Source organism: Podarcis filfolensis (assembly GCF_964270895.1).
Source record: "Podarcis filfolensis genome assembly, chromosome: 2".
In the NCBI taxonomy this organism is placed as follows: domain Eukaryota; kingdom Metazoa; phylum Chordata; class Lepidosauria; order Squamata; family Lacertidae; genus Podarcis; species Podarcis filfolensis.
Window position 1 is genome coordinate 63,913,777 of NC_139605.1, and position 13,760 is coordinate 63,927,536.

At 44.0% G+C, this 13,760-nt stretch overlaps 1 protein-coding gene across 1 annotated transcript; it reads right to left on the reverse strand.

The window, feature by feature from the left end:
- Positions 1 to 5,769: 5,769 nt before the first annotated feature.
- LOC310754157 (epididymal secretory protein 4-like) lies at positions 5,770 to 13,499 on the reverse strand. Its single transcript, XM_083595728.1, has 6 exons — positions 13,336 to 13,499; positions 12,922 to 13,058; positions 12,196 to 12,266; positions 9,312 to 9,401; positions 7,923 to 8,024; positions 5,770 to 6,028 (listed from the first exon to the last, which is right to left on the reverse strand). The coding sequence occupies exons 1-6, from the start codon at positions 13,432 to 13,434 to the stop codon at positions 6,003 to 6,005; spliced, it is 525 nt and encodes a 174-aa protein (XP_083451854.1). The 5' UTR covers positions 13,435 to 13,499; the 3' UTR covers positions 5,770 to 6,002.
- Positions 13,500 to 13,760: the final 261 nt, after the last annotated feature.

A 13,760-nucleotide genomic window follows, 5' to 3' on the forward strand; every position in this document is an offset into this window, starting at 1 on the left:
AATTATCCCCTCCTAATCTATAAATCCAGTTAAGGCAGAAATGTGACCACACACTTTGGAGGATATGGGAAACGTATGCTTCATATCCTGCCATAAAACATAAGAGGAAAAAGCTGAGCTTGACAGCCTTTCTTCATGATAAAAGATGGGGAAGCAACATTTCCCAGCTTATTTATGGTTTGAGTATATTGACTGTAATAGAATCAGGATAAGAATCTTAAGGCTGTGAGCTATCCATGTCTCTCTCTCTCTCTCTCTCTCTCTCTCTCTCTCTCTCTCTCTCTCTCTGTGTGTGTGTGTGTGTGTGTGTGCTCCTGCTCACCTGCTGGGAATGGGGAAGATTGTGTCTCTAAATGTCACATTTGAAGTGCACCTTTGGTTGGACAGCTTCTCGCTTTACACTCCCTTGGCTTCCGCAGCCTTTGAAATTCAGAGCCTCTCTCACCTTGAGACTGAGCCTCAGAGTGTTCTTTCAACTATTCATTCCTCCCCCCCCCTCCCCGCCCCCTGCTGCTTTAAGTATCAGCTCCTTGGCCCTTGGCAGATTTTTTCTTTCCCCCCTTGGCAGAAGGGTGTGTATTTCCAACAGATAACTTGTACCTGATAAAGGCTACAATCAATCAGAAATGGGGTGCTGCTGAGCTAAATTGACATTTTGCCTAATTCTTGATTACCATTATTAAGTGCTTGCTATAAATGAGGCAACTCCCCATTTATGTGGGGGTTACATTCTGAGGCACCACACATTTAAGCATGTTTGAAACACCCTTGAAAAAACCTGCAAACACCCTGTTCCACTCCCGCCCTGTCCCACCTCTTTTTGTGATGTTTTTGTGACATTTTTGTGCACCAGCTTCTCCTGGGTCTTTACTCCAGCTGCTGCTCTCCAGATCTCTAGGGCAGGGGTAGGGAATGTGGTGGTAAAATAGAATCAGTCAACATGTCGGTCCATACACAGAGGCCCAGGAAAAACAGCACAGTGCTTCAAAATATCTGGGACAAATCTAGAAAATACAACTGTGATGTGGAACCTATGGCCCTCCAGCTGTGGGCTCCAACTCCTACCAGCCCCAGCTAGCATGGCCAGACATCAGGAACGATAGGAGCTATAGTCCAAAAACATCTGGAGGGCCTCAGGTTCCCCACTCCTCCTCTGTAGAAGACTGAAAGATAGGTACCACTACATTGCTGCCTTCATAGGTTGTGTTAGCTGTGCTTGTATGCAAACACACAAAACTGACCCCCAGATTTCATTTAAACCAGAGTTAATAAATTCAGGTTGAAGGGATGGTGTGTGTTGTGTGTTTGCTCTGACTGGGGGAATAATGTGTAAAGGATTAAGAATTACTTGGTTACAGCTTTAGTTGCCAAGCGAGGCCAAATCCAATAGCCTGATTAATGCTCGCTTCTTCAGAGCCTTTTGTGGTTGGAAAGGCTCAGACAAAACATAAAAATCTATTAATTATTGTAGGTATTGTATTCATGTAAGATCTTTCTAAGTCTTTTATTACCATTGTAGGCATTCCTGTAAGATCCCCCTGTGCCTGCAAATCATTTGCTTGTTTTTATATATTATGTTTTGTGTCATTTTACTGTTTCATAGCCAGTGTGTGTGTAAAATTTAACGTAAAACCACAGCTGTTGATTTTCTTCTCCTATCTTTAGATGTATGGTTTCATTTTCCACAGTGTGCCACCTTCTGTTAGGTACATCCATGTGTGTTTGCTTGCTCTGTTGTTACCATACATATCAAAAGGAAAGCATTATACACAGAAAATTTGGAGCATGATTTGGCAAATTTCCATAGCATGTGTCAAGGGCTGCATGCACATCATAAGCACCCTTCCTCTTTGTTCAAACAGGAACTATGTGCAATTACATGCACGATAGGCGAGAATTTTTCCCTGAAGTGGGTTATTAAAGCAAACACTGGCTTATTGCAGACCTGCCTTTACTCTGAAGGCGCTACTGTGGAGAAGGAGCCCTTTGCTAATCTGAACCTCACCCAGCAAAGCAAAATGTGATTTTGCGTAGAATTCTATATGCAAATAGAACCTTTTATATCTCTTCCTCCATCCTCAGGGGTTCCAACAGGATTTTCTGGTCCAGTATATGTCCAATATATGTTGACTGGACCCTCTGACCCACTCACAAAAGAGACCATAGATGTGCATACAATTTGCATATGCCATGCGTCATATGCAGATTTGTCTCTTTTGTAGGTGGACTGGAGGGCCCCCCAAATAAATCAGTGGCCACACATGTAATAAAATGTCTGACAAACAGAATGTGAATGGGTGAAGGTTTTCAAATGATTGCATTTCCGTACTAACCTGTTGAATTTCTGCCTGCCGCACAGCTGGTAAAGACACAAAAGCCGTGCTTTTCCAAAACCAAAGCCTAGGCTACCATCTTGTGCCCTAGCAGTAAGCCCCATTAACACTTCTGAGAAAACATACATGCCTAAGCCACTTTGCAAATTTTTCACATTTCGCATTTGCCAGTTTGGAGGGAGATTCTTTAGCACCACCAAGCACATGATGTGTAATACAGTGGTACCTCGGGTTAAGCACTTAATTCATTCTGGAGGTCCGTTCTTAACCTGAAACCGTTCTTAACCTGAAGCACCACTTAGCTAATGGGGCCTCCTGCTGCTGCCACGCCACCGGAGCACAATTTCTGTTCTCAGCCTGAAGCAAAGTTCTTAACCTGAAGCACTATTTCTGGGTTAGCGGAGTTTGTAACCTGAAGCGTCTGTAACCTGAGGTACCACTGTAGAAGGGTAAACTGGAGATTCCAAGGGCAACTATAAAATAAGACAGAAGCAAGAAAGGGACACTAACGGGGGAGGGGGGGAAACCAGCCCTTTAAGACTCCACGGATTCTTATCACCTGTTTAAGAGGCATAACAGTTCCCCCACTTCCAGATCAATCTGACAACTAGAGAAAAGAGGTCTATGCCTTTCAATTTTCATCTGTCTTTACCTGATGCAGGGATTCCCTGGGCAGGATTTGACTAATTAGTTCCATCAGTGGAAAAATCTGTGCATGGACTTCTGCTTTTGCAAAGGAGCTTTCCCCTGTCCTCTCCCCAATATGCCCCCTGAAATTGGTCAGGCTGAAACGGGTCAGAAGAACCTCCGGGGACAATGTGCAGGAGGGAGGAGAGGAGGGGTCGTGTTGTCTAGCAAGTCAAGAAGACAAAACAATAACCTCAGCACAAAGCTGAATCCCCTCCCATGGCTTCCCCCCTCTTCTATAAGCATTCTCCTCCTTCTTCTAACCCAGGGGTCAGCAACCTTTTTCAGCCGTGGGCTGGTCCATTGTCCCTCAGACCTTGTGGGGGGCTGGACTATATTTTGAAAAAAAATATGAACGAATTCCTATGCCCCACAAATAACCCAGAGATGCATTTTAAATGAAATCACACATTCTACTCATGTAAAAACACCAGGCAGGCCCCACAAATAACCCAGAGATGCATCTTAAATAAAAGGACACATTCTACTCATGTAAAAACACGCTGATTCCCGGACTGTCCGTGGGCTGGATTAAGAAGGTGATAGGGCCGCATCTGGGCCATGGGCCTTAGGTTGCCTACCCCTGTTTTAACCCATCAGTTAAGCTGGCTACCACCATTTCCCTACTGCTATCATCTGTGACAAAGAACTGGAAATTTACAACAAGAGTGGCTAACTTGTGGCCCTCTCTATGTTGTTGGACTCCATCTCGCGGTGGCTGCAAACCAGCATAGCCAGAGGTAGTTCAACAACATCTGATTTACAATAAAAATAACAAGTTGTTGTCAGTCCCTTTTCTACAGCTCTGCTCTCTCCTTCCTCTTCCTCTTCCTGACATGTGTGTCACTCTCTTTCTGGAAGAGGCAAGGCTTTTTAAAAGGTGTTTGATATCAGCTAGATGAAACTTTAAAAATAATTATGCATTATGAAACTAAGCCCAAACCCTCAGGGTTCTTACTAGCGAAAACATCATTATGCAGGGAGGAGGGGCAGAGCTGTCAGCTGCAAAAGCACCCTGTGCTGAGAGTCTGTATTATCATTATTTCATTAATGTGTAATAGTCGTTATGGTTGATTGCTTTCATTCATGTTGTGTAGTGTTTTCTTCTTTCTATTTTATTGACATTTCACAACCCTTATGAGAATCAATTGGAAAAAAGGAGGAGGAAAGCATTGGGAAAGTTAGGCTCAACAAGAAATATGTTTCAAAGGCGGAACTGAAACAAGTCTAGTCTTTCCTTTACCTTAAAGCCAACATAACAAAAAGATGGAAAAGCCAAAGCAGGCATGTACAGGAGATGTGGCTTTGCAGTAGGAACACTTGCCAAACTTGATAGACTGTGGAAACTTGAGACAAGAACATCTCACCTGAAACCAAGATAAAATGGTTTAGGTCACATGCGATTTCAGTTATCCTTGATGAAGGTGGAACTTGAGTTTTATCAGCAGCAACTGAAGGGAGTACCGTATTTTTTGCTCTATAAGACTCACTTTTTCCCTCCTAAAAAGTAAGTGGAAATGTGTGTGCGTCTTATGGAGCGAATGCAAGCCGTGCAGCTATCACAGAAGCAAGAACAGCAAGAGGGATTGCTGCTTTCACTGCGCAGCGATCCCTCTTGCTGTTCTGGCTTCTGAGATTCAGAATATTTTTTTTCTTGTTTTCCTCCTCCAAAAACTAGGTGTGTCTTATGGTCTGGTGCGTCTTATAGAGCGGAAAATACGGTAATTTGAGCTTGTGAACATAATTTCCCTCAATATACACAATTTTACAAGGAACTTCCCCTATATAGTGTATTTTTGCATGCTATTTGCATGAAGATATGCATTTTCTGCACTCTTTCGTCCAATATATATGCATTTCTATATACATTGCTTGGCTAGAGAACTGCATTGCAAAATTCAGAGCAGTGTGAATTTTGAAGGATAATGTCCCACTTTTTCTTTTTCCTCCCCTCCATGTTTTGGAGAACAAATAAAAGTGGTGTGTTTTTATATGTAGGTGCAAAACAGGTGTATGACTCCTGTTTCTACATAGAATAAAATCCCTGCACCAAATGAAAGGAATGGTGACATTGGCATTCATAGTAAGATGTAACCAATCCACTTTAAATTATTTAATTGCAATGCTTCTGCAGCCAGTCAGGTATGGAGGGTTACAACACAGGCAATTGGCTATGTCATTTGCCAAAACATTCTCTCTCCAGAGGAATTGGGGTTGAAACACCTATATTTGCCCAGGCCTTAGGCAGTGCATTACATTATTCTTTTATTATTATATTTCCTCTTCCCCTTTTTCTTCTCTGCCCTGCTATTTTGTCCCTCTCAGTTTCTCTTCTCACCTTTCTCCATCAGTCTTTTCTGAATTACAACCAGCCTCTCACTTATATTCTCTCACCCTTCTCACATTCCCCTTTCCACATTTCTCATTCCAAGGCTTTTCAGAATGGGTGGAGCATTGACAATTAAAGGGCAAAGCCTTTCTCATTCCAAGATTCTGGAGAGATACTCCCAATGCAGAGTAGACAAGGGGTGGCCAACATGGTGAGCTTCATAGGTTGTTGAACTCCATCCATCAGTACTATCAGTCCCAGTCAGCCTGGCCAATGGGCATGGATGGCCGAAGTTGGAGAACCATATTGGCAACCTCTACAGCTGAGCACTCATTGGGCAGGTGCTTTGGCTGCTTGATAGGTTCATATATGTTTATCTTCTTCCATTTTGACCTCCAATAATGCTTCTGACAAAGTGCGCAAGATCTAAGCAATGCATTTATTTTAAACATAGTTTCAGGAGAGAGAGGAACCCAAAGACGTTGTTGTTCTGCTTGCATCAATTTCTACAAGCCAGAAATGTGGTGAGTGGACAGAGGCATTGATCCGTAGTCATCATCATCTCCACCATCCAGAAAGAGTAATGATTATTGGGTGTTTCTGATTATTAACCAATGCTGCAAATATATATGGAGAAATGCCATATCTGGCTATTAAGCAGCTTTTGGAGTGCATTGTTCTGTGGGAGAAAGGAAGAGAAGAGTGTCAGGGAAAGTGGTAAGGAGGAAGAAAATGTGAGCAACTCATATGTATTTCTTTATTTGGAATCAGTGGCAGATGATGCCCATTGGGATTGGTGGCATGGGAGGCAGGGAGGCCAACAGCAGATGGAGCCAGAGCAAATGACAGCTGCAACCACAGTCAATGAGAGGCCCCCGCCTACTGAGCTCCACAGGGGCAACACTGAGATGAAGGAGGAAGCTCTCAAGGAGATCCACTCCTTGGCTGGTGGTCAGTAAGAAGGTGGGCATGTGAAGACTCCCTAGGGGCAGACTAAGGCTGGTGGGACCGTGTCCTATTTGCCTCAATGGGTCAGCCACTGTGAGGAACATGTGTATCTCACCATTCTAGTTCAAAACTGAGCCACTCAACACAGTTAAGAAATGCAGAAATTTTGGGGGTGGGAAACAGAGCCTATAATAATTTATGCCAATGAAAGAAGAGCAGATAAAATAAACAATACAGAGGTGTAAAAACCAAAGAGCAGAAGCAGCCAAGTATACTGACAGCAGCAAGAAAAGGTTTTGATATGTGGCCAGGAAGGACGAGTCCTCACTAAGGTCTTTGGGGGAATATGAACCTTCAAATACGATAGCCACCTAGGAGGGCATCCCATGTGTAACTTTTGGCTGGGTTTTTTCCCCAGTCTCCAGCCAAGTGGAAGCTGCCTCCTTGCAGCTGGGACTGAAGCTACTTTAATTCTAATTAACTGGAATCTGAGCCCCATAAGCAGCCAAAGACAGAGTTGATAGTCCCCAACCAGGCCATCATCTAGAGCTGGGAACTAGGTAGAAAGGTAAGGGTAATGGACCCCTGGACAGTTAAATCCAGTCAATGGTGACTGTGGAGTTGTGGTGCTCATCTTGCTTCAGGCCGAGGGAGCCGGCATTTGTCCACAGACAGCTTTCTGGGTCATGTGGCCAGCATGACTAAATAATAATAATAATATTAATCATAATTTATTATTTATACCCCGCCCATCTGGCTGGGTTTTCCCAGCCACTCTGGGCGGCTTCCAACAGAATATTAAAATATAACAGTCTATTAAACATTAAAAGCTTCCCTAAACAGGGCTGCCTTCAGCTTCTGGTGCAACGGAACACAATGATGAAGGCAGAGCGCATGGAAATGCCATTCACCTTCCCACCACAGCAGTACCTATTTACCTAATTGAACTGGCGTGCTTTCGAAATGCTAGATTGGCAGGAGCTCGGACAGAACAACTGGAGCTCAGCCCATTGCAGGTATTCGAACTGCCTGCCTTCTGATTGGCAAGCCCAAGAGGCTCAGCGGTTTAGACCACACACACCACCCCAGCTGAGGGATGTAGAACAAACTCCTTCCTATCCATTCCCACAGCTAGGTCCAAATTGTCTGCTGCCCTTAGCAAATCAACCCCCCCCCACTCAATTCCTGATAGCTTCAGGTGCTTTAATTATGATTAAGCACGGAAATCAGACCTCAGTTAATTTCAGTGATTTAACTACAGTGGTACCTTGGTTGTCGAACGTAATCTGTTCCAGAAGACCATTCGACTTCTGAAACTTTCGACAACCAAGGCGCAATGGGCAGTCGGCAAATTCAATTGAGACAATTGAGAAATGAGCTTCAGTAGCCATTCAACTTCCGAGGTGCATTCAAATCGGAAGCATTTATTTCCAGGTTTCCGGCGAAAACCAAAATGTTCAACTTCTGAAGCATTCAGCAAACGAGGTACCACTGTACTCAAACTGTAGTGGTGATTCAGATTTGTGAATCTCTCTGAGACTAAATATAGCTCCTCAGATTCTGTTTCACACAGAGACATTCATACACATCTACAATAAAAAAATATTGAGATCAGGTTGCCTTACCAACGTTCTCAAAGTATTTGATGTGTGCCTCAGGAATGTTTTGCTCCAAAACTAATTTCTTGAATTTTTCTTTGATGTCATCTCCCACTTTCGATCCCCTAGCTTTAAACACAAGCAAAGGTTGAGTAAATTGTTGTTCTCAGAAAGGCTGAAATATCTGTTTTATGTCTATAGAGCACCCAAAGTCTCTTATTCTTCTCTGGATTGTCCATTAGACAGTCAGGAACAGAACCCCCATGAAACCAGAGAAGAGGATCTAAGGAGGCCTGGCCAAACTTGGCCCTCTAGAGGTTTTGGGGCTACAATTCCCATCATCCATGACCACTGGTCCTGCTAGCTAGGGATGATGGGAGTTGTAGTCCCAAAACATCTGGAGGGCCATGTTTGGCCATGTCTGATCCAAAGGAACTGAAAGCCTACACAGGTGCTGACTGTCCCTATTTGCTAGTGGGAGGCTTTATGGTAGCTGCTCTTGCTGCTGGATCATTGTTAATATTGCAGCCCCCTGTTTCCTTTTATTTTGGGGAAACCTTTTATCTTCATGTGAAGTGCTAACGTGGCCATTCTTTAGGGTTCAACCCCCTTTTCCAAAAAAGATATTCCTTCATCCTGGGAAGGGCTGATTATTCCATTAGCCACTTTTTATTCTAGAAGATTATTGTAGTCAAGATTTTAAACAGGTTTTCCTCCTTCTTTTTAACTCTGTACAGTACAGGTGACTGTTGACAGGGGAAAAAAGGGGGGGTGTATATTAGCCAGATAAGTATAGATAAAGATATTCAATAATTTTGTATTCTATTTTTGTATGTTAACTAGAGCCGTAATTGGATTGAACAGAACTTAGGGTACCCTTCCATAAACTTAGGGTATCCGTCCAGAAGTTTTAGGCAAAACCTTCCACCAGCCACCAAACTGTACTACAGGAGTAAAAGGCAGGACAGAGTCAACTCCTTCAGCACAGCAGAGTGAGGAGCAGCACTGGCTCTGCCTCCTTCCTTTGAACTTTTCCTGCTCTGGCTGGTCCACAGAAAAACTTGAAACTCAGAACTTGAAACTGAGATTGCTTCTTTCCTCTCCTCCCAACCCATTCTCCTTTTGTGACTTTTAGGGCGTGTGTGTGTGTGTGTGTGTGTGTGTGAGAGAGAGAGAGAGAGAGAGAGAGAGAGAGAGAGAGACAGAGATTTGTAACTTCTTTGTGGCTGAAGAGTGAGTTGAAAAACAGCAACACTAACTAATTAACTAGCATCCTTTTTACTGAACCACAAATATGCCACAGGGTGGAGTGAGGGTTATTGGTTTGTTTGTTTTATGTTGTGAACTGCTCTGAGATCTATAGGTGAAGAGCTGTATTTAATAAATAAAAATAAAATCCATTGCCATAACACATACCAGACAGATACATAGCTTCATGTCCTAATTTCTTCTTGTGCAAAATGACATACTTTTCATAATCAATATCCACCATGTGGGCAATACCATCTATACAGGAAACAACACAAGATATCAACTGAAGGAAGCGGGTTCCTCATTTCTTGGATGTTAGTGGGGGGAGCAGGCAAATGGGGAACAGCCACTCTTAGTCACCTTAATTATTCATTCTTTCTCCCACCCTCTCATTAATATGTCTTCAGAATTTTAAGGGAGGTGAATCTCCATGACTTAATAAGTGTCCTGCCCAGGTCCACTGCCACAGATTGCCCTCCCTAAAGCAGGCAGTGGGAATCACCATTCCTTCACCCCCACACATTTCATCTTGCTCCCTGTCTTACTTTCCCCCTCTTTTAGCCATGGTGTTAGGCATGCAGACTCCTCCAGCTCTTCAGTCAGAGAAAAGGGCGTCCTTCTTAAAAGGAAGGTGTTTGTGTGGCCAAGGCTGCAAGTACTCTGCTGAAAATCTAAAGTTAAATGTAAATGTTGACTAGTTACCATAGGAAATGTATGATTATGTGGACACTCTCTCAACCCCTTCCCCAGAAGGCCTTGCTTTGAGGAAGTACACCCCCGCCTCTTTCTCAATACAGTCATACCTCTAGTTGCGTTCGCTTCATGTTGCGTTCGCTTCATGTTGCAGATGCATTCTGCACGCTTCGCACATGCACAGAATGGCCGTGTGCACTCCATGCTTGCGCAGAAGCAGCGCTCTAGTTGCGGACTTTTTGGGGTGCAAATGGCACCCCGGAACATATTGTGTCCACAACTAGAGTTACCACTGTATGTGGCAGGGAGGAGGGGGGGCCTTAGACCCTGTTTGGAGAGTAGCAGAGCAAGCAGGTTGCAGAGAGGCTCCAGACGGTGAGAACTCACCACCCCTTCTGCTCCTCCTTAACTTTGTTGAGAGCCGCCCACAGTGGCTGGGGTAACTCGGTCAGATGGACGGGATATAAGTAACAAAATTGTTGTTGTTGTTGTTGTTTGCCTGGCTCTGTTAAACTAGAACTTTTCCTGTGGCATCCCAAGGGCTTTGGAGAACCTCACTAGAAAACCAAAAACTAGCTGTGTTGGTCCATTTCAAAAATAATAAAACCCTCTAGGTGAGCATTACATTTATTTCAGCCAATCCTAGTGTCAGGAAAGACTGGCCAACTTTTAAGTTCTCCAGCACTCTTCATCGAGCACAATATTACCAAAATAATGATTAATTCACCCACCCACCCAAAAAACCAATCAGACTGGGATGATATATATGAGGGCATGATATATATGATGATATATATGATGATATATATGAGGGCAGCTTAAAGGATCAGTTGCAAGATAAAGATTGTAGGGTGACAGAGTCCCCTCCCAGTACTAAACAGATCAGTTGTCTGGCTGCCGGGGATTCTGTGAGAAAGAAGAAAAGACTGTTCCCCAGGTCTGAGAACATAGATCCCAGCTGTAACCCAGAACTCCCTTGTGCAGCCTTGAGTGAAACACTCAAGTTCCTCCTGGTTAAGCAGAGGGGAGATCAAAAGAGAAAGCAGGAGTCTTCCATTTTGAAAAGCCCAAGATTAATTTTGGATGGCAACAAGGCAAATCATATCCTCCTAAGTAGGGAAGTGGAGGCATTGGTTTAACCATCTGCCATGAACCATAACTCAGGGGGTAAATCACTTCCTTTGCATGTGGAATGTCCCTGGTTCAATTCCTGATGTTGTGCAACTTAAAAGGATCCTGTCACTGGGATGGAAAGAGACTTCTGACACTGGGATGGAAAGAGCCACCGTCAGTCTGAGTGGGTCAAACTCAGGCAAACGGACAAATAGTTTTTGGCAGTTTCCTGTTACAGCGGTACCTCAGGTTACAGACGCTTCAGGTTACAGACTCCACTAACCCAGAAATAGTACATCGGGTCAAGAACTTTGCTTCAGGATGAGAACAGAAATCACGTGGCAGCGGTGCGGCGGGAGCAGGAGACCTCATTAGCTAAGGTGGTACCTCAGGTTAAGAACAGTTTCAGGTTAAGAACAGACCTCCCGAACGAATTAAGTTCTTAACCCGAGGTACCACTGTACTGTGATGTCTCTTTTACCAACCTTCATATACTGCTCTTTTGCTCTCAGATCACAAAACGCAGATGGAGATTTAAAAATATTTATATGTTTTGTTTGAACTGAGGGAAAATCAGCTTGCACAAGAAGGGTTTGCATGAGGTAAAGATGGGCAAAGGACTTCCACATAACCAGACTGTTACGTACCTTTAACTCCTCATTTGCCCTTCCTATCTCTTTGTTATTTAGACTGATAGTCTTATGCTGCATCCTCTTTACAACCTCCTCCTCCGCCTCCTCTCACTTCTCTCTTGAATCTCAAGATGAGAGGTCAGCTTGGGACGATCTTCCGAAAGAACTATGGAGCAAGCATAGCTGCCTTTGTTTTCTCTAGGCTACTTAGGTTTCGTGAGACCCAGTGCTTTCTTTCAAAAAAAAAGTTTAGGGGTCCTCTCATATTCCTACTCATATTGAAATACTCCCCCCCCCTCAGTGAGGCCAAACTTAAACAAAATGTTTAAGGGTATGTGTACCCCGTGTCCCCCCAGAAAAAAGCACTGGCTAGACCTAGTAACCCTTTTCTAGGCAAGTTATGTATTTCCTAAAATAAACAACCTTATTGGTGGGTGAGTGATTGCATTGCTCTCCCCCTCATAACTTGATTTTGCACTCAAAAGGAAGAATATAAATGGGGAAAAGAACAGATGTTTGAACATTTGCCCAAATCACAGCATCTGGATCTTCCGATCACAAAACATACTTTGTCATCAGGTAATAGGGTGGCTCATGGCACTCGTACTTACCGTGAAATTTGAATACACCAGGTTTGTCAGTGTGAGTTAACACAAGAACTGATTGTTTGCAGACACCATCCCTGGAAAAGAGAGCTAAATGAAAGCACTTCAAAACCAGATACCCAGCCTGCTTCCTGCCTTGCCTCCTCTACTTGTATTTTTTAGGGTGTCAGAGCCACTGATGGAAGAATACAGTACCAGTAAGATGCCTTAGACTTTACCAGAGGGAAGGATAGCCGGAGTGTCAAGAGGAAAAGCACCCTGTTGCTGTCAATGCCTTCAAAATGAACAGGCCTTTTTGGAGGCCTCAACATTATTAAGTGGCCCTCTCAATAGCTACAGGAAAGGTTTCCGCAGTATTTCTCAATATCTCCATTGGCATTCCAGCAAACTTTTATTTATATCGCTATGCTCAACCTAAGTGGCTCTTTATGATATATTAAGATAAAACAAGACCCCCCAAAAAAGAGACAATAGGGGATGGGAAACATGTGGTCTTCCCTAAGCAGCAGCTCTGTACAAAATCTGGACATTGCTCCATCCAGCTCAATATTGTCTACACTGACTGGCAGTGCCAGAAACTTTATGCCCTTTCCAAAGCATCTCAAAACGATTTCAGGGGAAATCAGGGCTGTGGCTCAGTGGCAGAGCACCTGCTTTGCATGCACAAGGACCCCGGTTCAATCCCCAGCCTATGCATGATGGGAGGAGAGGTATCAGTTGTAAGGTACTAACGACATATAATTAGCGGTGAGTTTCATATCTCCATCCGAAACCTCCACTGTGTGGTCCATCGGTGATATTTTCTGATCATACTCAGGCACCTCAGGCAACTTGGAAGCCATCCCGATGGGGTGCCACTTCCCGACAGTCTAAAATAGAAGAATTTTGATTGACATTTTATAGGGCAGAGAAAGTTGACAAGCAACCCACCTCATCTCTAGCATTTTCCTACCAGAGCTAGGAGCATGTATCAAAATCAGGCAGCTTGCTGATCACCAAGCTTGTGGGTCTGGGGGAGAGGAGAAGGGGGACACAAAAGCAACAGGGCCTTTACTCAAGAGCAAAGCTGCTCTATGGGTATCCTATCCAGATAAGGCTTCCCCATCCTGTTAATGTGGCTGAAAGTCCCATCTGTAAACGTCTTACCTTTTGGGGGTCAAAGTTCGGGTACACAGGGATGTCAGCACTGACAGGAAATATGCAGGCAGGGGTCAGTCCAAACACCACCAGCAGCACAGCAATCATCCTGGAGCTGGTTCCCTCCTGCTCTTACCGTGAACACCGTGTGCAGGGGGAGAGAATGATGGTCCAGGGTTGCAGCAGCCCAGTTTAAATATCTGCCTCCAAATGTCTTCAAAGCACATCCCACTCACCAACTTATGCAAAAGGGAAGAACAGAGTGGGAGCAACAGGGTTATTTTTGAAGGGAATTAGTTTATTTGTGGCGTGGAACTATGTGGAGTCTCCTTTGTGCTTCAGAAGAAGGGAACAAACATGCTTGTTCTTTTGGGTTGTTGAGGGGGATGTTCTTGAGGGGGGTGTTCAAGGCTGGCACATTCCCTTCCTGGGCA

Bases quoted from the DNA above. Each gene is read 5' to 3' on its own strand.
- LOC310754157 (XM_083595728.1), bottom strand. From the start codon at position 13,434: ATGATTGCTGTGCTGCTGGTGGTGTTTGGACTGACCCCTGCCTGCATA. The intron at 12,267-12,921 runs GTTAGTACCTTA...TCTCTTTTCCAG, and splicing joins CTCACCGCTAATTATATGTC to GGATGGTGTCTGCAAACAAT. The intron at 9,402-12,195 runs GTAAGTACGAGT...TTTCCTGTATAG, and splicing joins TGGTGTATTCAAATTTCACG to ATGGTATTGCCCACATGGTG.